Genomic DNA, 22,691 nt, shown 5'->3' with positions numbered 1-22,691 from the left:
AGAAATAGGAGTACTAATAAAAAGGTACTCTGATACTTACCATAGTGCTAGTTTGTGCTTGCCCCAGTGTACTTGTGTTCCCAAATGAAAAGCCGGTACTTTGTGTGGTCGCTGCATTCCCAAAGGGCTTGTTAAACAAGCTGGCAGCTGGTGGATTAGTAGGCTGGCCAAAGAGACCCCCTGTATTTGCTGCAAATGCGCCTGTGCCTGCTGAGAACAAATCACAAAGCAATATTTCTGTGATGCAATGACTAAATGCTTCTCCGACAAACTAGTAAAGGTAGCATACAGCATATATCAGCCTCATTTTGCAAATCAATTTACGGTTTATAAAGTCTGTGGTATCTGCTGATGTCAGGCGGCATTACTTGATCACATCTCTAGCCGGGGGTGGGAAGCTACAGCAGTGTTTTAAGGTTTTTTGTTAACATGTTTTTATTCATATTTATCGCATAATAAAGTTTGTTTCCATGATGTAGTTTCATACAGAAAATAAAGGATAAGTAACACTTGCTCAACAGTATATAGTAACATTTTAAACTTTCAGCTCAAAATTGAATTTAGGACCCCATGAAGGATTATGTGAGTGTCTAGCCAACTGTATTGATTTGATGACTCATGGCGGGTGCAAAATCAACCTTACTTGTTCCTGTTGCCAGGCATCAAGGTAATGACTCCATGATAAGTGGATGTTCTCTTAAAGGGCATGCAAAGGCAAAAAAATAAAATCCCATTTTTACTTTCTTTAATGAAAAATAAACCTATCTCCAATATACTTTAATTAAAAAATGGGTACCGTTTATCTAAGTAACCTGACTGTATGCAGTGAAAATTCTCCCTACATTTACTGCTGTGGATAGGAATTGTCAGACGGTCCCTAACTGCTCTGCAGGGAAACAATCATACTTATGAACAGCAGGGGAAGCCCCCGCTTTACTTCCCAGCCATGCAGAACTCAAGCAGCTTTGTTTGTTTCCCTGTAGAGCAGTTGGCGACTGTGTACAGATCTGTATTGGATTTTATTTTTGCCTTTACATCCCCTTTACTGTTTCCAACTCCAGCTGCAGGGACAAAGATCATGGAGCCAGATTTCAACAGATAAACTGGGATTCTATTTGGAGGATTATTTTGCTGCAGCCACTACTTCTGCAGAGTTGGAGAAAGTTTGTATTAAATACAAAAACTATAAAATCCACATTAGATTACATGACAACACATGACCCAGTGCAGTCTATATATTCTGATTATTAATTTATTATTAATTATTAAGTTTTGATAATTTATGATGATCCCTAAGCAGCCCAGACCACACTGAGCATGTGCACAGTCTTGGTCTTGCAAAGACATACAACAAAGTTACAATACGGTGACCCCCAGTGGCCAACTTTGAAAGCATAAATCATTTGTTTGATTAGGCTTGTGGTGCAGTAAGTTCATGTTTAGTATACAAAATACAGCATTTCTAGCCTTATTCTATTTTAGACTTTACTTCCCCTTTAAGGATTCTTCATCATACCATGTTTGTCTAAAGGTATAGATCTTGAGGTATTTGGTGTGTTGTGGAGTGATGGTATGTACGTTATCAAGAATTGTTGTTGTTTAGTTCTTTTCTGGTAATTGCTTCCAACCAATCCATATGAAATATATGGTGTAATTTTTAAGTCCAGTATAGATGGAGGTTTAGGAGTTAACCATTTTTGTAGTATCTTTTTTACGGGCTGCTGTCGCTAGTCTCCCAATCACGTTTTTTTTTATGTTCTGTTTGTTTTAATGATTTTTATCTACATCAGCAGTAATTTAGTAACTCTCGTCTAAGCATCCCACCGCAGCAATAGCACAAATGTAAAGGTGGCCATACACAGGGAGAAATGCTAGTCACTGAGGTGGGCGAAATCAGGCTGATCCGATCATGGGTCCCAGGGCGCAACGATCGCATCAGAATGGAGGCCATACGGGCAGTCGGATTGCGGGACTGGATCAACGAAAAGATGCGGCCGCGATCAGACAGGATTTTTTACCATGCCCTATCTGCATCTGCCCGACTTTTGGCCAGATATCGATTAGGGACTCCCGTCTGATGGCCCCACACGCGGGCCAATAAATTGCCGACGGTCTGCAGTTTTATTGGCCCGTGTAAGGGGGCCTTAAGGTAATGGCACAATTCATTTTCCCCCAGTAATGCCTGCTTCACGGTTATCACATTTGCCTTTTGGTGTGAACGCCTGAATCCTTTGCAAATATTTGGCCGAATACGGAACCCTAATTTGCATATGCAAATTAGGGACGGGGAGGGAAATTACGTGACTGTCACGACACAAGGAAGAAAAAAAATTCCATTCGCATCCTTAATTTGCATATGCAAATTAGGGTTCGGTATTCTGACGAATCTATCGCAAAGGATTCGGGGTTTGGCCAAATCCAAAATAGAGGATTCGGTGCATCCCTATAAATTAGGCACCACAGCAACAAGCAAAATACCTACCAGCACCAAATGTAGTTTTATTCCCAGCGAAGGAGAAGCTGTTTGCTGCAGTAGAGCCAAAGATCCCTGTTGGAGCGCTGGAAGTTGCTGCCGAGGTGCCAAATAAGCCGGTTCCTGCAGGTGCACCAACAGGATTCTGTGGGCCCTTCCTATTTGCCTGGTAATCTTCAAGGCGAAGTTCCTGAAAGAGAAAATCTATATGAGGACAAGCAGAAGACGTGCCCAATTATCTCTAAAAAATTGATAACGTAAGCCATCATAGTAGCAGTTAACTGGTCAGAAAGGGTTATGGAGAAGTGAAGTGTGAATAATCCACAACAGAAGTTACCTCCAGCGACTTGCTCTCATACTCCTTCATGGCAGTAATACACTGGTGCTTGGTGCTGATGTTAGTGGTCACTCCTCCTTTAGCCATGGTGTCTGTGCCAGACTGGGGCTGCAAGCACAATGAGGAGATACATTTAAAAAGATTCTGTCATGGGGGGGGGGGGGAATTTCCCCAAAACACATCAGTTAATAGTGCTGCTCCAGCAGAATTCTGCACTGAAATCCATTTCTCAAAAGAGCAAACAGATTTTTTTATATTCAATTTTGAGATCTGACATGGGACTAGACATATTGTCAGTTTCCCCAACTGCTTCCAGTGATGTGACTTGTGCTCTGATAAACTTCAGTCTCTCTTTACTGCAAGTTGGACTGATATCAGCCCCCCCCAGAAGCCTCACAACAGAACAATGGGAAGGTAACCAGATAGCAGCTCCCTAACACAAGATAACAGCTGCCTGGTAGATCTAAGAACAGCACTCAATAGTAAAATCCAGGTCCCACTGAGACACATTCAGTTACATTGAGTAGGAGAAACAACAGCCTGCCAGAAAGCAGTTCCATCCTAAAGTGTTGTAAAAACATGTAAAAAATACACTTGCTGGTTCAGGAATGACATTTTATATTGTAGAGTTAATTATTTGTAGTGTAAACCGTGTCATTTAGAAATAAAAACTACATCATAAAAATCATGACTGATCATGGAAATGTAAAGACAAGTCACACTGAGATGTATGGGATATTCTGCACGCTTTATGGTGGGGCTATTCAACCGAAGACCCCAAGTGAGGCCCTAAAAGATATTTCTTTTTTTATATAACCTCCAGTGCATTCAAGGGGTCCACAGAATGCTTTGTACTACATAATTTAGCCAGTGAACAAGCTCAACTACATGTAAAATAAAGTCACATTAGGAAGATACTCTACACTTAGCACAAGTGTAATTGCATTTAAATATAATTTACAAGCGGTCTATGTTTAATGTTCCAGTTTTAGTTTTCCCAGCATGAAATAGTAACCCACTGAAGCAATGGCATGTAATTAATGCACCCTAAAAACCAGACTGCCAATAAAGCTATAAAAATATAAGGAGTAGTAACTAAACTATGTTGGGGAGAAGAAAAAACAGACACCAACGATAACATGAAATAGATGATGATTAGTAAGAGAACATGTTACTACCCTTGCGGTTTCCCATCAAAACTCAGAATAAGAATAGTCGTAATCAGTGCCCCGTCCCATTAGCAATATCATAAATATTTTATATGAATTCCCATGGACTAAAACCAGCTTCTATCTGTAGAGGGAATGGTGTTCTTCTACGTAGCAACAGTTGTACATAACATACAAAAACCTACATTAAACTTAATTGTGGTTCCTGTTGGAGCAGAAGAGAAGGTCGATGCGCCAAACAGAGATGCAGACGTCCCACTGAATGGATTCGCGGTATTTGTGTTGCCAAAGAGGCCTCCAGTGCTGGTGCTTGTTCCAAAATCTGCATAAGGGAAAAATAGTGTTACCCCAAGGAAAAAAAACATTGTTCCTTACTTAAAGCGGTTGTTCACCTTTCGGTTTAAAAAGTATGTTATAGAATGGCCAATTCTAAGCAGCCTTTCATATGGTCTTATTTCATTTTTAATAGTTATTGAAGTATTTGCCTTCTTCTGACTCTTTCCATCTTTCAAATGGGGGTCACTGATCCCACCTAAAAACAAATGCTCTATAAAGCTACACATGTATTATTGGTTACTTTTTATTGCTCATCTTTCTATTCAGGTCTCTCCTATTCCAGTCTCTTATTCAAATCAGTGCATGGTTGCTAGGGGAATTTGGACCCTGGCAAACAGACGGCTGAAATTGCAAACTGGAGAGCGGCTGAATACAAAGCTAAATAACAAAAACCACAAATAAATGAAAAGCAATTGTAAAAAGTCCCCAAATATCCCTCTATACGTCATACTAAATGCTCATTTAAAGGCAAACAGTCCCTTTAATAAGCAAAGGCTCTTGCCTTCACAGCCCAAGGTGGATACACACACAATGAATACAGTTTCTGGATTAAAGGGGATGTTCAGCTTCCAAACACTTTTTTCAATTAAGTTGTTTTCAGATTGTTCCCCAGAAATAAATACTTTTTTCAATTACGTTCCATTATTTATTTTTTACTGTTTTTCCAAAATATAAGTAAAGTTGAATGTCAGTCTCTGGTGTTTGAGTCTGGCAGCTCAGTAATTCAGCTGCAGACGCTAAACTGTTACAATTTTGCAACATTTAGTTGATACATTTCTCAGCAGCATCTCTGGAGTATTAGCAACTATTGTATCAAGTCTAACAGCTGCCTGTAATGAAACTCAGAGATTCTGCTCAGAAGGGACAAAGATAAGAAATTTATCAACTTAATAAATAGATTTTAGAACAGTTTTATAGGGTCGGCGACCCCCCTAGAGCTGCTTCAGAAGGCGAAACATGACTTTACACTTCAATATTAGAAAAACGGTCACACATAGAAAAAGTTGTTATTTCTAGGGAACGGTTTGAAAACAAACTAGTTGTTGAAGGTGAACCACTCTAATACTCTCTGGAGGTGATTTTCCCTTGAATATATAGGCCTGGCGGATTGTCTCTCAGATCCACTGTGCAATGGATGTTTTTGATGCCGCCATGCCCCTTCGAGGACCGGTGGGTACCACAAATATGGCTGGAGACCGCCGAAATGATTTGGAACGTAGGTACCAGCGGAGAGCTCTAACTATGTCTAGTTTGTGCAGTCACTGTTCTTTGATTTTTGGGATCCGGACAAAGTGATGGTACCACAATCTCCTGATTAATGTGAAATGAAGATACAACCTTTGGGAGTAAGGATGGTATAGTGCGTAGTACTGCCTTGTCCTTGTGGAAAACCAAAAGTGAAGGGTCACACGAGAGGTCACCGATCTCAAACTCTTCTGGCTGATGAGATTGCAACAAGGAATACAAGTTTCCAGGTGAGCCATTTCTCAAACTACTCCCAAGGGTTCAAAGGGGGATCTAGTAGGAAGTCCAGAACTAGGTTGAGATCCCACCCAAGGACAGGAGTTTGAAGTGCATGTCACTCCTTGTAAGAAGGTACAGATGGAATTGTCCATTGCCAGACGGGATTGAAATAAGACCCGAAACCTGCACCTTCAAGGAGCTCAACATCAGAGCCAACTGAAGTCCTCTCTGGAGAAAAGATAGAATCCTTGGTATGTTGTATTCCAAAAACATTAGGCCCTCTTCTTGGCACCAGTTCCAATAGCTCCACCAAACAGTGGTAAGCTCTGGAAGATGTAGGCTTACCCGATTTTGAGCATAGTGGCGATGACCTCTTCCGTTTAACACTGTAGTCTCCAAATGGTTGCTTCAACAGCCATCCTGTCAAAGCAGAGAGTCCTGGGTTGTAGTGGACTATGAGACCCTGCTGTAGTAGATCGCTTCTGGGTGTGAGGCGAATTGGTTGAGCTATGGCCATCTCCTGAAGGTCCGAGAACCAGGTTCTCCTGGGCCATATGGAGCAATCACGATTACTGTGAGATGCAACTGTCTGACCTTCAACACACGAGGTAGCATGGGAAGAGGTGGTAAGACATAGGCTAGCTTGAAATGCCAAGGTTGGGTAATGGCATCTACTCCCATCGCCATCGGATCCCGATAGCGAGCAAAGAAGTTGGTCACCTTGCGATTGGTCCTGGATGCCATCAGGTCGATTTGGGGTTGGCCCCAGACTCTCACCAACTCCGCAAATGCCTCTGGGTGAAGTTCCCATTCTCCCAGGTCCAGCTGGTTTCGACTGAAGAAACCCGCCTTTATATTGGATACTCCTGGTATGTGGATGGCGTATATTCTTACCGAACAGAGTTCTGCCCAGCTTAGAATCTGTTGTACCTCCGCCAGAGCCTTGCTACGGGTTCCTCCTTGTCGGTTTATGTATGCGACTGTTGTAGAGTTGTTTTGTACTCGGACGGACTTGGCAAAGGCGAGACAAGTGATTGAGTGCTGGTCTCACTGCCCGAAGCTCTAGAATGTTTATTGATAACTTGGACTCCTTGGGAGACCATGGACCTTGAACAGACAGATTGTTCCATGTTGCTCCCCAAATAGCAGACTTGCGTCTGTGGTTATTACAGTCCAGTCCGGCATTGCCCAGGATTGGCCTGTGGCTAAGTTTGCTTGGCGTAGCCACCAGGCGAGTGATTCTCTTGTTGCGTATAGCAGTGTGACTGTTTGAAAGAGAGAGGACCTCCCAACCTGATAGGATGTTGGCTTGCAACGGATGGAGATATATTTGTGCAAAGGGAACCACCTCGATGGCCCACACCATCAGTCCCAATACCCTCATTGCTAGGTGGACAGAGGGTCGCCGGTTGTGAAGGAGATTGACTTGTTCCCTTATTTTTTATCTGCTTGTCCTGAGGTAGTGTTACTCGTTGTGTTAGGGTGTTGAACTCTAGACCCAGAAATATCATCCGATAACTGGGTTGGAGACTAGACTTGTCCCAATTGATCGTCCAGCCGAAGTTCTGAAGTAGAGTAATCGCCTGCTGCAGATTCTGTCTGCTCTCCTCTACTGTTCTGGCCTTGAGAAGGAGATCGTCCAGTTAAGGTGTTACCGTTATTCCCTGGAGTCTCATTGTTGCTGCGGTCACTGCCATGAGTTTGGTGAACTCTGAGGAAAGTCCGAAAGGCAGTGGTAAAAACTGGTAATGCTGGTTCTTGAAGGCAAACCTCAGAAAACGGTGATGTGGAGGCCATATCGGTATGAGAAGGTAGGTATCCTTGATGTCCAGGGACATCAATAGTAGGCCTGGTTCCTCCCCTTGGATCACTGATCGTAGTGTTTCCATCTTAAATCGTACCGATCGAATGTGCTTGTTGAGGAACTTGAGATCCAGCACTGGCCTGAATGACCCGTCCCTCTTTGGGACCAGAAACAGATTTGAGTAAAACCCGGAGAATGTTTCCAAAGGGGGGGGGGGACTGGCACAATGACTGTTCTGTCTCATGTTGGCAATGCATTCGTGGAAGGCCTGAGCCTTTTTGGAATTGGACGGTACTCTCGACATGATGAACTTTGTGGGAGGGAGTGTGGAAAAGTCCAGATGGTACCCTTCGGAAATAATTTTGTTTACCCAGGCGTCAGACGAATAATGGTTCCACACCTCGCAGAAACGCAGCAGTCTGCCCCCTATTGGCTACCAGGATCCCGGAGGGGGTGCCCCGTCAGCCGGATGCTGGTTTGTCGCCTTAAGACTTGTTGTGGAACTTTTTGCTTTTCCACGATGGGTGACCTTTTTCATTTGTCTTTGAACAGAAGTGAGAACGTGGGGGAGTTGCTTCGTCTAGTAAACCTTCCACTGTGGGGACGAAAAAAAACTTCCCTCTTCTAGCCGAAGGTGTGGATCTGCTTGTTTTGAGGGAGGAAAGTGCTCTTCCCCCCTGTGGCTTGTGAGATTATCGCCAAATAGGCGCTGTTCCTTGAAGGGTAGCGAAGTTAAGGATTTTTTGGAACAAAGGTCAGCTGTCAAGTTCTTAAGCCATAGTGTTCTGCGGGCTGCTACAGAGAGAGGGCTGACGTGCGTGCAGTAATTTGTGTCTAAGATGGCATCACACAAGTAGGCTGATGCTTCCGCAATTGATTGTATCGATGGCATAAGATCTGCTCTAGGTACTCCTTGAATGTACTTGATCAGAGATTCGGACCATGCCTGGATGGCTCTGACCACCCAAGCCTAAGCTAATGCTGGACGAAGGGTCGAACCAGCAGATGAGTACCTTGCTCTCAGAAAACCCTCAAATGAAGGCTGCGACATCTGTCACTGGTAAAGTTGTGGACAGTCTAGAAACTGGAGCATCAACTGAGGGAGGCAACGACCATTTGTCTACTAAGTCCTTGGAAAAGGGGTAGGATTTTGAAAATTTCCTAGTGGCCGGAAACTTCCGTTCAGGTGAATTCCACTTGTCTTGTATGATGTTAAGCAATTGTTCATGTGAAGGAAAACAGAGGATTTGTGTTTTCACTTGAACAGGCTTGCGGATGAGGACTGCTGTCCCTCCGTTTGAGTGGTCTTTAGAACCTCTGTCACTACCTTGATAATGTTGTTGATGTCGTGTTGAACATCCCTGACTTTGGAGTAATCCTCATATTCTTCCTCTGCTCTTGAGGAGACGTCGGACGGAGGAAGCTCACCCTCTGAATGAGAATCTTCCCCTCCCACAGAGGAAACATCCGAGGAGGTATGATCGCCTGTATCGCCCCTAGGGCTAGATGGCCGTTTTTTTTCGAGCCGGGAAGTGTGCGCCAATGTAACATGGCGCCTGGAACGCATCGATGGCTATGCGTTCCAATCCCGGCGCGGAGAATAATTGCCACCTTGCATGCCCCCCTGCCCTCTTCCACAATAAAAGTGCCCCCCCTGGGCTGTTTGAACACCATCTAGCTCCGTGTGGTGAAACCTATAAGCATGGCAGGAGAAGAGCACCCAGGGGCTGTGTGAGCATTGAAATAGTACTCACATATGTGCTGCACCGGTGGGACCTTCTGCCACCCCTATGGTCAGGGGCAGGAATTTTCCACGTGGTCGTTATAGCCCAAGTGAATGTCCCCGGTGGCTGTTCCTTGAAAGGGGGTCCTTTTCATGAAGGGTACAGGCAACCCTGCCGTGGAATACCCCATATCTGTGTCTTTATCTTCTTGTCTCAGGGGGACAAGGATTGTCCATCCTCCTAGTAAGCAGGACACTTAAAAACTGAGGGATTATAGCAGTGTGGGGTTAAGCCAGGTCCCTGGACACTCCCCCCTTTCAAATTAGTTCTAAGTGTCCTGCCTCCTAGAGGGTGGAGCTTAACTCCTAGAGTCCCTGTGTCCCCCTGAGACAACAGAGAAAAAACAGGTGTACTGCCAAACAAAGCCTCAATGTAGGTTAATACACATGTGGCTACCAAGTGGCCAATCACAGCACTTATTTGGCACCCCAAAAACATTTTTCACGCATGTGATGCTCTCCAACTCCTTTTACTTCTTAATGTTGCTGACGGGTTCAAAAGGTTGGGGATCCCTTCCTTAGAGTGATGTGAGAAAGAACCTCTCAACTCCACACTGGTCTGTATCTCACAATCCTTTGTCATTGGTGGAAGGATAAAGGGGTTGCCCTAGCCTTGCAGTAAAGGTGGTTCCTAAGAAATCCTTTTTATCCCCGAGCCTTTTGGCCAGATAACTGGCCATTTTGGGGACTTGGTCTTTATATATAGGTGCCATAGATCCTATCCACCATAGTCACACAAGGAACTAAGTTTGCTCCAGTGCAGTTACCTGTAGCAACCATAACGAGATTTGCATTTATAAAGGTAACCAGTAAAAGCTGCCCGATGATTGGTTGCTATAGATGATTAGAGCAGTAACAAACTTTGAACCTTATTACATTTCTCTACAAGTCCCACATGAAGTCGCACAATACAAGTGACATAAATGAGAATGTATGCCGACTTAAACCACAAATATGATAAGGTCCCATAATGACAATGAGGCAGAATCAGGCAGAATTAACAACATGCAAAAAATTTATTTCACTGCACTATCAATTCGGACCCCTGAAACAATACAGCAGAAACCGCCTGATCTCTTCATTCTGTTTTCATGCAGCAGTTGGGTGTCAGATATTCATTGACAGTTAAGGTGGCCATAGATGTAACAATTACGATCTATCTTGGAAAAGATGTTTCCAAGAAAGATAGTTTGTTTCAACATATATGTGTAGAGCAGGATGGTCAGATATACAGATAGAAACAATAGAATTCCACCTGTATCTGACAATTCAGCACTAACAATGGCCGATGTTCTGGTCCCTTCAAAGGCACCCGATAAAAATTTTCCGTCCAGGCCCATCGACCGATATCAAAGTCTTCTGCCGATATCAGACGGCTCTTTCCCCACCATACTAGCACCAAATATCTTACGAAAATTTGTTTTGTACGATATTATCTGTGCGTCTATGGCCACCAGCTAATATATCTTTTAGGGGGACTCCTTTTGCCTAGAAGATGTCTCTCTACATGAAGGATTTTTACAAAAGGCAGTTATTTTGTTGGATTTTGTTTGTACTGGAATCAGTTTAAGTTATTTGAGTGAGCTCTAATTCATTTGCTAGGAAAGGAAGCCCCCCCTATAAGATATATTGGATCTAACTGTGAATATCTTACACCCAACTGCTGCATGAAGACAGAATGAAGAGAAACAGATGCTGAGAGAGGAAGAGTGAAGATAAACTTGATTATTTCAGAAACAAAGCAGAATTTTTAATTGATTGTATTTTGAAAGTTTCTTATTTCAGTATGATGAAACATTAATTTTTCATTTTCAGGATAAATCACCTTTAAAGAGATGCGGACATCAAAAAACTAACCTTTTATGTTTTATCAAAACATTGTCTTTGAACGCTATTTATAATTTTACCATAAAAGTATTTGCCTGATGCTTTTACATTACCTTTCTTACTACCCTGTCCCTCTATGAGGGGGCTGCCATATTTGTGCAGCAGGAGTCCGTTAGCATTAGAAACGGACAGTTTAAGAAGGGACAGTCAGGTTGGCAAAACAGTCAGGTTTAGGAACTTCAAGTGACAATTACTCACAAAAGCAGAACTATCGGCAAAAACGATCAACACGACCTTTAATTTGGATTAACATTTTGAAAAGAAAATTTTAAGTGTCCGTATCGCTTTACGAAATGTATATACAGCCACCAAGACAAGGCAATAGAGATACTGGAATACAGTACTAATAACATGGACTTAGCCTGTCTATATTTTATATCACAGAGGAACGTAAACTATACACTTCCCAGGGTAGACATGACAGCAGTTACTGCAATAAAACAATAGTCACCCATAAAACTGGGTGTGAAATGAATAATAAAATAGTATAGCTTACTTCCAAAGCTCGCAGGTTTGGTCTGTGCGAAGGCATTGCTCGGTGTGGAGAAGAGGCTGCTGCCTGTGTTCGTCGAGCCAAATAAACTGTTTGTTGTACCAGTTGAGGCCCCAAAGCCAAAGCCGGAGCTTGCCGAGGAAGTTGCTGGCTGGTTAAAGGTATTGGCTCCAAATAAGCTTCCTGCATACAGAATAGAAGTGAACACATTAACAATGACTTCTGATCTTCAAGAGTGAGAATAAGACAGACATACTGTAGAACGCCACAGAACGCCAAGACTACACAGAAGTGAATATAGTAAGGATTTCTCTCATTAACATCACTCACCTGGCTTGGTCTGTGTGTTTCCAAACAGGCCCCCGGTAGTTGTGTTTGTGCCAAAACCCGCAGAGCCAAATGCTGCGGCAGGGGTGGTACCAAAGCCAGTTGCTGTGAAAAAAAAATAAAAAAGTGGATTCAGATCAACCTCTTACAAGCAGCCATTCACATTTGCTCCAATACAGGGGTGTTTTGTTGCACATTGAGTGCACACTTTCCTGTGGTAACAAAGCACCTCCATACCTTTAAGTGATACACATGTTCCTATAAAGTGCCCATATCAAGAAGGTGCTGCACACCAAAGCCCCCCAAACCTTCGTTAAGTTGACCCTCCGACACTGTTCATGAATCTTCCATGGTTGTTTCAGTGACGCTGGGCTGGGGGCAGAGCGATCCTTCCATAGGCCGATTACAAATGAAAATAGGACTTCAGCCTATGGAAGGATCACTCCGCCCACAGCCCAGCGTCACTGAAACAACGCAGAAGATCCATTAGCAGTTTTGGAGGTTCGGCTTTACAAAGGTTTGTAGGGCTAGTGGCGGCTTTTAGAAGAAAAAATTTGGCGTGCAGCACCTCCTTGATATTGACACGTTCCTATGATTTGTATAGGAACATGTTGGTATCGCTTTAAAACGGTAACCCACCACCATTTTGGTTTCTCTGCACTCATCCGTTTTTTGCTTTTTTTTTTACTTAATCAGATGAGTGAAGAGAAACCCCAGCCCTCTCAGTTAGCCAGGTAACATAGGGTAGTGTGGTTGGAAAGGAGCCAGGGGTTTATCCCATTTTTGTACGCACAATATATAACAACCTTATCAGTCATGCCATGCCCCTTTTCACCTAAACAAAAACTCACTCTGGCCAAAAGTTGAAGTTGCGCCAAACGCACCATTGCCAGTTCCAAAGGGGCTTCCAAATGTTTTATTGAACATTCTTAGAAGGGTTCCAAAGCTTCATAAATCTACAGGAGAAAAAAAAAAAAAAAAAAGCAAAGATGAGTGTAAGCCTTAATGCCCCAATCATAAAGGATCATTTCACAATACTGAATGATGAACACACTGCAACCCCTGCACATTCACAGGTTTCCCTTGTTCAAAAACCCAATATTTAAAAGTTTCCAAACTTCTGGAAAGCTGCCTCCCATAGAATCCATTTTAAGCAATAATAATAATGCATTTTTTAATAAAACCATGTGTTTGATCCCTAGTAAGCTGCATAAATCCATATAAGTGGCTTTATATAATGCTGTAATGTATTTTTGTAAGACCCCGAGGCCCCAGGGATTGTGAATAACAGATCCCATGGCTGTACTAATGTTCATGTGAATTGGGGCAATGTAAATTAGCATTTATATTGAAAGTTTTCTGTGCAGTCAGTCACATATCTCATGGCTGTGTAGCCACGGGGGCTGCCACAATCGTAGGACCTTTTCGGACGTCCATTGGTTCCAGACCCCTTCACGTCCTCGGATTGGAGGTGGAAGGATAAAGGGGTTGCCCTAGCCTTGCAGTAAAGGTGGTTCCTAAGAAATCCTTTTTATCCCTGAGCCTTTTGGCCAGATAACTGGCCATTTTGGGGACTTGGTCTTTATATAGAGGTGCCATAGATCCTATCCACCATAGTCACACAAGGAACTAAGTTTGCTCCAGTGCAGTTACCCGTAGCAACCATAACGAGATTTGCATTTATAAAGGTAACCAGTAAAAGCTGCCCGATGATTGGTTTCTATAGGTGATTAGAGCAGTAACAAACTTTGAACCTTATTACATTTCTCCCCAAGTCCCACATGAAGTCGCACATTACAAGTGACAAATGAGAATGTATGCCGACTTAAACCACAAATATGATAAGGTCCCATAATGACAGTGAGGCAGAGAATCAGGCAGTATGAAGACACATGCAAACAATATGTCTGGTTATTTATATTCACTGCACTATCAGTTCGGACCCCTGAAACAATACAGCAGAAACCGCCTGATTAACAGACCTTGAAGAAAATCGACTTCTGAAACAATGGTTCAAGAGCCAGGGAACAGAGAGGGTGACCACAATATATTTACACATAACTTAGCAACTTTCCAATATAGATTTTTTGCTAGTTACATTTCCTTAGGGGTTTATTTCCCCTTTAATAAAGCACCCTTTGAAAACCCACCAACTAACCATAAGCTACAACATATAGGAGGTTTCAGCTTACTATTTGGAAGGGGTTGTTACAATGAGAACTGCAGAGGTGTGGCATTTTAGAAGGGGTTGGATGGCTTTTCAGAAAGTTGGACTAAAGTTACTTTCAATTATTCTTTATATTCTAAGTATATCCAGGGACTGGTCTGATTGCATCTTGAAATCAGAGGAATTTGATCCCCCTTCAAATTAGATACACCTCAGAATTGTTTTTTAGTTACTATTTTACTATATATAACAATGACATGTACAAAACACTGTCAATATGGAAAGACTACAGATATGAAAAGCTGGCATTCAAATGATTAACACTAATTGTAGTAAAGCCCCAAAACCCTTATTTATACACTAGTTTTAAATTCCACCTGTAGCTCATAACAAGGTTACAAATATATAGAAACATTGGGGTAACAGTCACCCTGCTATAGTTCCAGGGGTACCCAGGGCACAAATAAGCATTCACCCCAAATCTCCCCCTAACTGACCTTCAGACTGGGCCCCTTAGCTCATAACAAGGTTACAGATATATAGAAACATTGGGGTAACAGTCACCCTGCTATAGTTCCAGGGGTACCCAGGGTACAAATAAACACTCACCCCAAATCTCCCCCTAACTGACCTTCAGACTGGGCCCCTTAGCTCATAACAAGGTTACAGATATATAGAAACATTGGGGTAACAGTCACCCTGCTATAGTTCCAGGGGTACCCAGGGCACAAATAAGCATTCACCCCAAATCTCCCCCTAACTGACCTTCAGACTGGGCCCTCTTAGCTCATAACAAGGTTACAGATATATAGAAACATTGGGTTGTCACCCTGCTATAGTTCCAGGGTACAAATAAGCACTCACCCCAAATCTCCCCCTAACTGACCTTCAGACTGTTCCCCCTTAGCTCATAACAAGGTTACAGATATAACAGGATTTTTAATACCATTAAATCTGTTTCTCTGTAGTCGATAGGGGGACACAGTGACGCAGCTCCATCCTCCAGGAGGCAGGACTTATGATAATATAAATGGGCGTGTTTGGATAGCCAGCTTGACCCCACACACTTACTGTTCCAATTAGTTTGTACCAAAGATGCTGCTATATTAACTTAGTAAAACAATTAACCAAATGGCAGAAGGAAAAACAGGAAGAATATTCCCAATTAGACCAACATGGTCAACAATTCCTCATGAGGATGGGAAGCCCTGTGTCCCCCTATCGACTACAGAGAAACAGATTTAACGGTGAGTATTAAAAATCCTGTTTCCTTTGTCGTCTCTGGGGGACACAGGGACGCTAGGGGACTTAAAGCAGCCCCAGAACAATGGGTGGGAATTGAGGAATGAATTGGAACGGATAGAATTGACACTCTTTTAGTGCACCACAGAGAGCAGCACTTTGCGGCCAAACGCCGCCTCAGCTGAGGAGTACGTGTTATAGAATTTTCAGAATGTGTGCATGGAGGACCAGGTGGCCGCTCTGCAGATCTGCTCCATTGAGGCAGAATTACGCCATGCCCATGAAGCTCCGACTGCCCTTGTCAAGTGAGCTCACACATTCAGTGGTGGTGCTTTTCCTTTGGCCATATAGGCTTGTGGTATTGTTTCTTTAATCCATTGTGCTACAGTTGCCTTAGAAGCTGCCTGGCCTTTTTTAGGTCCCGCTGGCAGTAAGCGAATAAGAACGTTGAAAGTGTTTAGATCGCTCAAAATACCAACGGAGTGCTCGAACGACAGCCAACTTGTGCATTAGGCGTTGTCATTTTTTGGATCATGACATAATGTCACTAGAATTTCTTGATTGACGTGCAACCGAGATATTAGTTTTGGTAGAAAGAAATGTAATGTTTGTAGGACAGCTTTGTCTTTGTGGAATATTAGGAAAGGTTCATCACTCAAGTGCACTCAGTTTGGACCCCCGTCTTGCTGAGGATATTGCCACTAAAAACACTACCTTTTTGGTCATTTGTGAATCTGAAATGGATCCCATGGGTTCGAATGGTGGATCAATAGCGCTTTGAGTACTAAGTTTAGATCCCACCCTGGGACTGGAGAACCGAACGGAGGTCTTAGATGTTGTACACCCTGTATGAATGTCCGTATGGAATCATGTAATGCCAGTCTAGTCTGAAAAAGCACTGAGAGCTGAAATCTGTACTTGAATAGAGCTTTAGATTTAATTGGAGTCCTCTTTGAAGGAAGGATAGTATCCTGTGAATATCAAGTTCTAGAAAAGGAAGACCCCCTTCACTACACCAGTTGTGGTATGAGTGCCAGATTTTGATATGATCTAGATGATGTTTCTTTACGAGCTTTCATCATGGTATAAATTACTTCTTCCGATAGCCCGTCTTCTCCAGATGTCGGACTCAATAGCCACCCTGTCAAAAGAAACAGTCCTGGGTTGTGGTGGGCTATGGGCCCTTGAAGTAGAAGGTCTGACCTTGGGGTCAATCGCATTGGTTGATCCACCGACATGTCCTGTAGATCTGAGAACCATGTCCATCATGGCCAATATGGTGCCACTACGATTACAGTGATTTGTGATTATCTGATCTTCTTTAGAAGGTAGCATGGGGAGAGGTGGGAATACATACGCCAGATTTAATTGCCAGATTTGGGCCATTGCATCTGTTCCGGCAGCGGGCAAAATACGCGGGCACTTTGTCATTGTTTCTGGAAGCCATGAGGTTTATCTGTGGTTGACCCCATCAACGTACTAGCTCGGCAAACACACCTATGTGTTGGATATCCCGGGTATGTGAATTGCAGACAGCATCACCTTGTTGATTTCTGCCCAATGTAATATCTGTTGAGCCTCTGCTAGGGCCATCTTGAGGCGGGTTCCTCCTTGGCGGTTTATGTATGCCACAGTTGTGGCATTGTCGCTCTGCACTCATACTGGTTTTGCTTGAAGCAATTGTGTCCATCTTTCGAGTGCCAGTCTTACTGCTCGTAATTCCAATATGTTTATTGGGAGTTTTGATTCCTCTGTTGACCATGGCCCTTGTGCAGATAGGTTGGTCCATGTCGCTCCCCATCCCTGTAGGCTGGCGTCCGTGGCTAGGACGTTCCAGTCTGGTGTTGCCTATGACTGTCCCTTGCTGAGGTTGCAGGGTTTCAGCCACCAGAGGAGAGATTTTCTGGTCAGTTGGGACAGAGAGAGCTTTAGGGAGAGAGGATCCCCTTTCCAAACGGCCAGTATGTTCGCCTGTAGTGGGCGAAGATGTATCTGTGCGAATGGTATTGCCTCGATAATGGATACCATGACCCACAGCACTCATTGCCACCTGTATTGTTATCTTTTGTGGGTGAATTAGGCGTTTTATCTGGTCTCTGAGTCTTCTCGTTTTCTCATGAGGAAGAGAGACTATTTGCGTGATCATGTTGCATTCCAGCCCCAGAAAAATCATTTGGTGGCTGGGTTGCAGGTCGGATTTGGACCAATTCACTGTCCATTCGAAACGCTGAAGCACTGAGATCGCTTGACATAGGTCTCTCTCTTTTTCTGCTGCTCTGGCCTTTATGAGCAAATCGTCCAGATATGGGGTGATTGAAATCCCCTGTAGACGCAGAGCCGCTGCCGCCATCAGCTTGGTGAACACTCGAGGGGCTGCTGATAACCCGAATGGTAGAACTACAGACTGGTAATGCTGGGTGGCAAATGCGAATCATAGAAAGCGGTGATAAGGAGGCCAGATTGGTACATGGAGATATGCGTCCTTTATCTCCAAGGACATTAGTTGACCCTCTTCCATTACCCTGATAACAGAATGTAGGGTTTCCATTTTGAAGTGGATCGAACGAACAAATTTGTTTAGAAGTTTTAGAACCAGTACAGGTCTGAATGATCTGTCCTTCTTTGAGACTATGAATAAATTGGAGTAGAAACCAGAGAATTTTTCTTGAGAGGGTACAGGCACTATGACTCCAGATAGTTCCAAACTGGTGATGCATTTTAGGAAGGCTTGAGCCCTGGTGCTGTTAGAGAGAACTCTGGACATGAAAAAATTGTTGGGGGGGGTAAGAGTGAAGAAGTCGATGTGGTACCCCTCTGACACCATCTCTCTAACCCAGGCATCTGCAGAGTGTCTGATCCATGCCTCCCGGAATCGCAGCAACTTGCCCCCTATTTGTTCTCTTGATTCCGGAGGCGGTGGTCCGTCAGGTCGTTGTCGATTTATTGTTTGTCGGCTTGTTGTGAGTCTTGTTAGACTTCCATGTTAGCCGACGCCTGTCACTTGGCTTTGCGCAGAAGGGTGACCTTGGCGGTGAATGCCCCCCCCAGGGAATAATCCCCCTGCCTTACCTTCTGCCATCCTGCAGAAAACTGTAGGAAGGTAGGTGTGTGGGGTGAGACTGGTGCTTTCTGGCCTTTGTTGCCCTCCCTTAGTAGGGAATGGGTTAATCCATCTGCCAGGGGTAGGAGCAGAGTTGTAAGGCACCCTGCGAGCAGTTATGGTGCGTTGACAGAGCATGGTAGTGCTGCTATAGGCAGTTGTGGCAGCTTTAAAATGGTGCCCGCGCTTTTGGCGCTCTTACTATCCACCATTCCCTTAAACAAAATGGCGCTGTGTTGTTCCGCCTCCCTGCGGCCACGCACCCTTTTTTCTCTTCTCTGCTAAGCCGCGCTCTGCTTAGAAGAGGGTCGCGCCAGCCGCAGAGCTGTGGCATGACAGTGTGGCACCTGTTCCCGGACTGAGCGCACAGTGTCGCTCTCACTGTGTCGAGGGAGCAGAAGGGGGATGGTTAAAGGGGAAGGAAACCTAGTCGGCGCAAACCCGCCACCCACCCACCCGTTTGTTGCCCACCCTCCCTCCTCCCCCTGGCCTACCCGTCCCGCTGGGCAAATGCCCCTAACTTGTTACTTACTCTTCTGCGCAGGTCCAGTCCAGGGAGTTCACAGACGACATCTTCTTCCACGCGATCTTCTTCCTGCTTTGAACGGCGCATGCCCAGTAGGATCATTTCACCGGTATGATCTACTGCGCATGTGCAGTAGATCCGTACCGGCGAAATGATCCTACTGCGCATGCGCCAAAACGCCCTTCACAGCAGGAAGAAGATCGCGTGGAAGAAGATGTCATCTGTGAACTCCCTGGACTGGACCTGCGCAGAAGAGTAAGTAACAAGTTAGGGGCATTTGCCCAGCGGGACGGGTAGGCCAGGGGGGAGGAGGGAGGGTGGGCAACAAACGGGAGGGGGGGTGGGCGGTTTGCGCCGACTAGGCTTCCTTCCCCTTTAAGTCTGCTGCTGTGACAAGCACAGGGTCCTTTGAAGGGGACAGATAGCCTGGATTGTATGAGAAGGCTATAGTGAGGAAGAGGGAGATCTCTCCTTACCTGGGAGTCTCCTCTGTACCTCAGTCCTGTCCACCAGTCAGATCCTCAAGGAGCAGGGATGTCTGGGGGGGGGGGTTCTGACCAGCCTTTTTTGAGCTGGGAATTCTTCCCCACGGTGGAATCCCTCGTAGAAGGTCCCCCATCTAGAATGCAAGGGTTACACCTGCTCCTGGGGTGACTGAATTTTTTTTTTAATCCACATCAGTGCGTAGTATATCCTCCCTTTAGGAGGACACTTAAACTGATTGGAACAGTAAGTGTGTGGGGTCAAGCTGGCTATCCAGACAAGGCCCTTTATTTTTTCATAAGTGTCCTGCCTCCTGGAGGATGGAGCTTAACCCTTAGCGTCCACCAGGGACGACAGAGAAATAGAAACATTGGGGTAACCCTGCTATAGTTCCAGGGGTACTTTAACACTTGCTTTAAACCATATCCTATTTGGCCATCGGGTTGGGACCACTAGCAAATACCATCAGGCTGGGTACCCTACACTTACATGTAAATATCTCCCCAAAAGTAAAAAAAATAAATTACCTGAGAAAGAGAAAATGGAGTGGCTTGAACAGATTCAGGGCCCTGAAATAAAAAAGAAAGAAAGAATGAGCATGGTATTTGGAAAACACCCTAACACAGGAATAACATATGACTCACTATGTTGCACAACTACAGCTTTTCACATCGCAACAGATGAGTTTATTTCTACCAAAGCTGCCCAATAGAAATGAAACTGCAGGTATAGGACCCATTATCCAGAAAGTTCTGAATTACGGAAAGGCGGCTCCGAAATTGTTAAAACGTATTTATTTTTGTGTGTAATAATAAAACAGTAGCTGGTACTTGATCCCAACTAAGATATAATTAATCCTTATTGGAAGCAAAACCAGCCTATTGGGTTTATTTAATGTTTATATGATTTTATAGTAGACTTAAAGGTATGAAGATCCAAGTTATGGTAAGATCATTTATCTGGAAACACCCAGGTCCCAGGCATTCTGGATAACAGGTCCCATACCTGTACTAATAAAAGAAACATATTGGCAAATGAAAACCTGGGGATATTACTGAGGCTTAGCAGAATAACCGGCTGATATATAAATATATACACACAGAATTTACAGGGGCATTACACCCCAAAAGCTGCACAATTAATTGGTTGTGTGTTGGGAATACATTTCTCAGCAATACTGAAAGTTGGAGTTCTAATATCAGATGAATTGAAATCCCTGTATAAAGGAAAGCCTCCTTATCTGTAAGCCCAAGACTCAGGAGAGAGAGGGGCAACTAGAGGCAGTTGCTAGTAGTTACCAGTATCCAGAGAGCAAGTTCTGTGCAATGGGGGAGATCCAATAGTGGGAGGAGTCTAATTGGGGGACAGTGGGGATCCCAGGCCTGTGAGTAACTAAGCAACAAGGGGTGAGAGAAGCAGCAGTAACAGCAGCAGCCAGCAGGGCGCACATCCCTGTCACTGAGCAGAAAGAGGCAATGGAGGGAAGTAGCAGTAGAACAGGAAGAAGCGGGCAGGCAGCAAGTGAGAAATGTGGCGGTAGCAATCCTGCCCTGGATACAGGAAGTCGGGGTTTGTGGGGCCCAAAGCTCCCAATGAACGTGTATTAGATTTGTTCAGCTTCCCCCCACGTGAGAGTGGAAAATCTCGGTTGAATATTAAGCAATAACGCGGACTGTTCCACCGCACTGTGCGTACAGGGGGGAGGGGAAGGCTCGCACCTCCCACAACTTCTCATGCGCTCAACACCTCAGTCCAACGTTCTCTGTCCCTACCTGTCCGCGGCCTCAGGAAACCAGCGCCCCAGCAAGGAATGTCAATCCGTACGTGTCCAACACAACAGTAGACCAAACCGCTTCTCGTAGACTCTCCGGTACCAGCAGTCACGCAGGGGGAGCCAAGTGCGTCATCGAACGTTCTGGCGCTCGCGTCAGGGATAGAACGTCAGAGTTGAGCCCCGCCCCCTTCAACCGCTCGCTTGGATTGGCCGCATGCTTTGTCAGTCAAACAGAGGTCGGGACTACTTTACGCGCCCTTCCTAGCAATTGGCTGAATATGGGGACTCTATGGTGTGCGGGGCTCTGCTCACGTGATGGTTAGTCAGTACGTGACTCAATTCAGCTCTACAAATTTAAACTCGCTCACCGGATCGGGGTTTTTGTTGATTTTACAAAAGAATTCAATGTATTCAGGTACCGACGCAAAATGACACGTAAAGTTGAGCATTACTCAGGTTGTAGCCGCAGCGCCACGCTCGGAATAGAAGAACTGGATTGGCTGTGCTGTTAGCCAATGGTTATGGAAGGGGCGGGGCAAGAGTCACACTCTGCTTTTAAAAATTGCTTCTTTGAAATGTAAAAGGGCGCGCTGCCGTGAGAAATTGTGCACGCGCGTGATGGCAGAATCCAGTAGGCGGGGCGAGTTGGTTGAAGCAGCTGTTTTTTTGGGAAAATCTAGACTGGTTCTGACTGGTTCATACCAACAACATTTTGGAAATAGAAAGAGCGACAAAAATATTTGTTGCTTATTGTTTGACCCCTCCCATTTTTGTTGCCACACCCCCTAATTACCATGTTTATTTTACTAAATTTGTAATGAGGGTGAATTGCCCTTTAAGCTGCGAGTCACAGTTTCCCCTAGAGACCTGCTTATCTGAAATTGTTACAATTTTCTTTGCTTATCTTAAATTTTTACAATTTTCTTTGCTTATCTTAAATTGTTACATGTTTCTTTGCTTATCTTAAATAGTTACAATTGTTCCTTTGCTTATCTTAAATTTTTACAATTGTTTTCTTTGCTTATCTTACAGTTACATTTGTTTCTCTTAAATTGTTACAAAAGTATCTAAGTGCACTGGCCACACATTCTGGACTCTGCCAAATACCAATTAAGTTGGAAACTTTGTATCTTTTTCTGGCTGTTCAGTGCAGAAGATGAAAAAGAAAGTAGAGCTGTCAAAATGGGGACTTGTATGCTCGTTTAATGAAGAGGATAATATTGATTATAGAGATCTTCCTGGGCGGGACTGCTCACGCCATGTGACTTCCAATCTGCCAGGGCTGCCTCCTATAGAGACTGTACATCCAATTAAAAGAGAACTGAA

The 22,691-nt window shown here is 44.2% G+C and overlaps 1 protein-coding gene across 5 annotated transcripts in view; it reads right to left on the bottom strand.

Annotated features, from left to right (window-relative positions):
* The window catches only part of nup98l.L (nuclear pore complex protein Nup98-Nup96-like L homeolog), a 63,444-nt gene extending 41,871 nt beyond the window's left edge, over window positions 1-21,573 (bottom strand). For 2 of the 5 annotated variants that reach the window (XM_041582755.1, XM_041582758.1), the window contains exons 1-9: window positions 21,364-21,573; window positions 20,119-20,160; window positions 12,925-13,029; window positions 12,077-12,178; window positions 11,750-11,929; window positions 4,165-4,301; window positions 2,811-2,918; window positions 2,483-2,663; window positions 41-207 (exon numbers count right to left, since the gene is read on the bottom strand). In XM_041582755.1, coding sequence (XP_041438689.1) covers window positions 41-207; window positions 2,483-2,663; window positions 2,811-2,918; window positions 4,165-4,301; window positions 11,750-11,929; window positions 12,077-12,178; window positions 12,925-13,000 — 951 coding nt within the window. In that variant the 5' untranslated portion in view covers window positions 13,001-13,029; window positions 20,119-20,160; window positions 21,364-21,573. Of the gene's footprint in view, window positions 1-40; window positions 211-2,482; window positions 2,664-2,810; window positions 2,919-4,164; window positions 4,302-11,749; window positions 11,930-12,076; window positions 12,179-12,924; window positions 13,030-20,118; window positions 20,161-21,363 lie in introns of all 5 variants that reach the window. The other 3 variants (XM_041582754.1, XM_041582757.1, XM_041582756.1) reach the window with 2 other exon arrangements.
* Window positions 21,574-22,691: the final 1,118 nt, after the last annotated feature.

This window comes from Xenopus laevis, chromosome 2L, assembly GCF_017654675.1.
Source record: "Xenopus laevis strain J_2021 chromosome 2L, Xenopus_laevis_v10.1, whole genome shotgun sequence".
Lineage (NCBI taxonomy): Eukaryota > Metazoa > Chordata > Amphibia > Anura > Pipidae > Xenopus > Xenopus laevis.
This window is presented reverse-complemented; position numbering and strand designations above follow the sequence as displayed.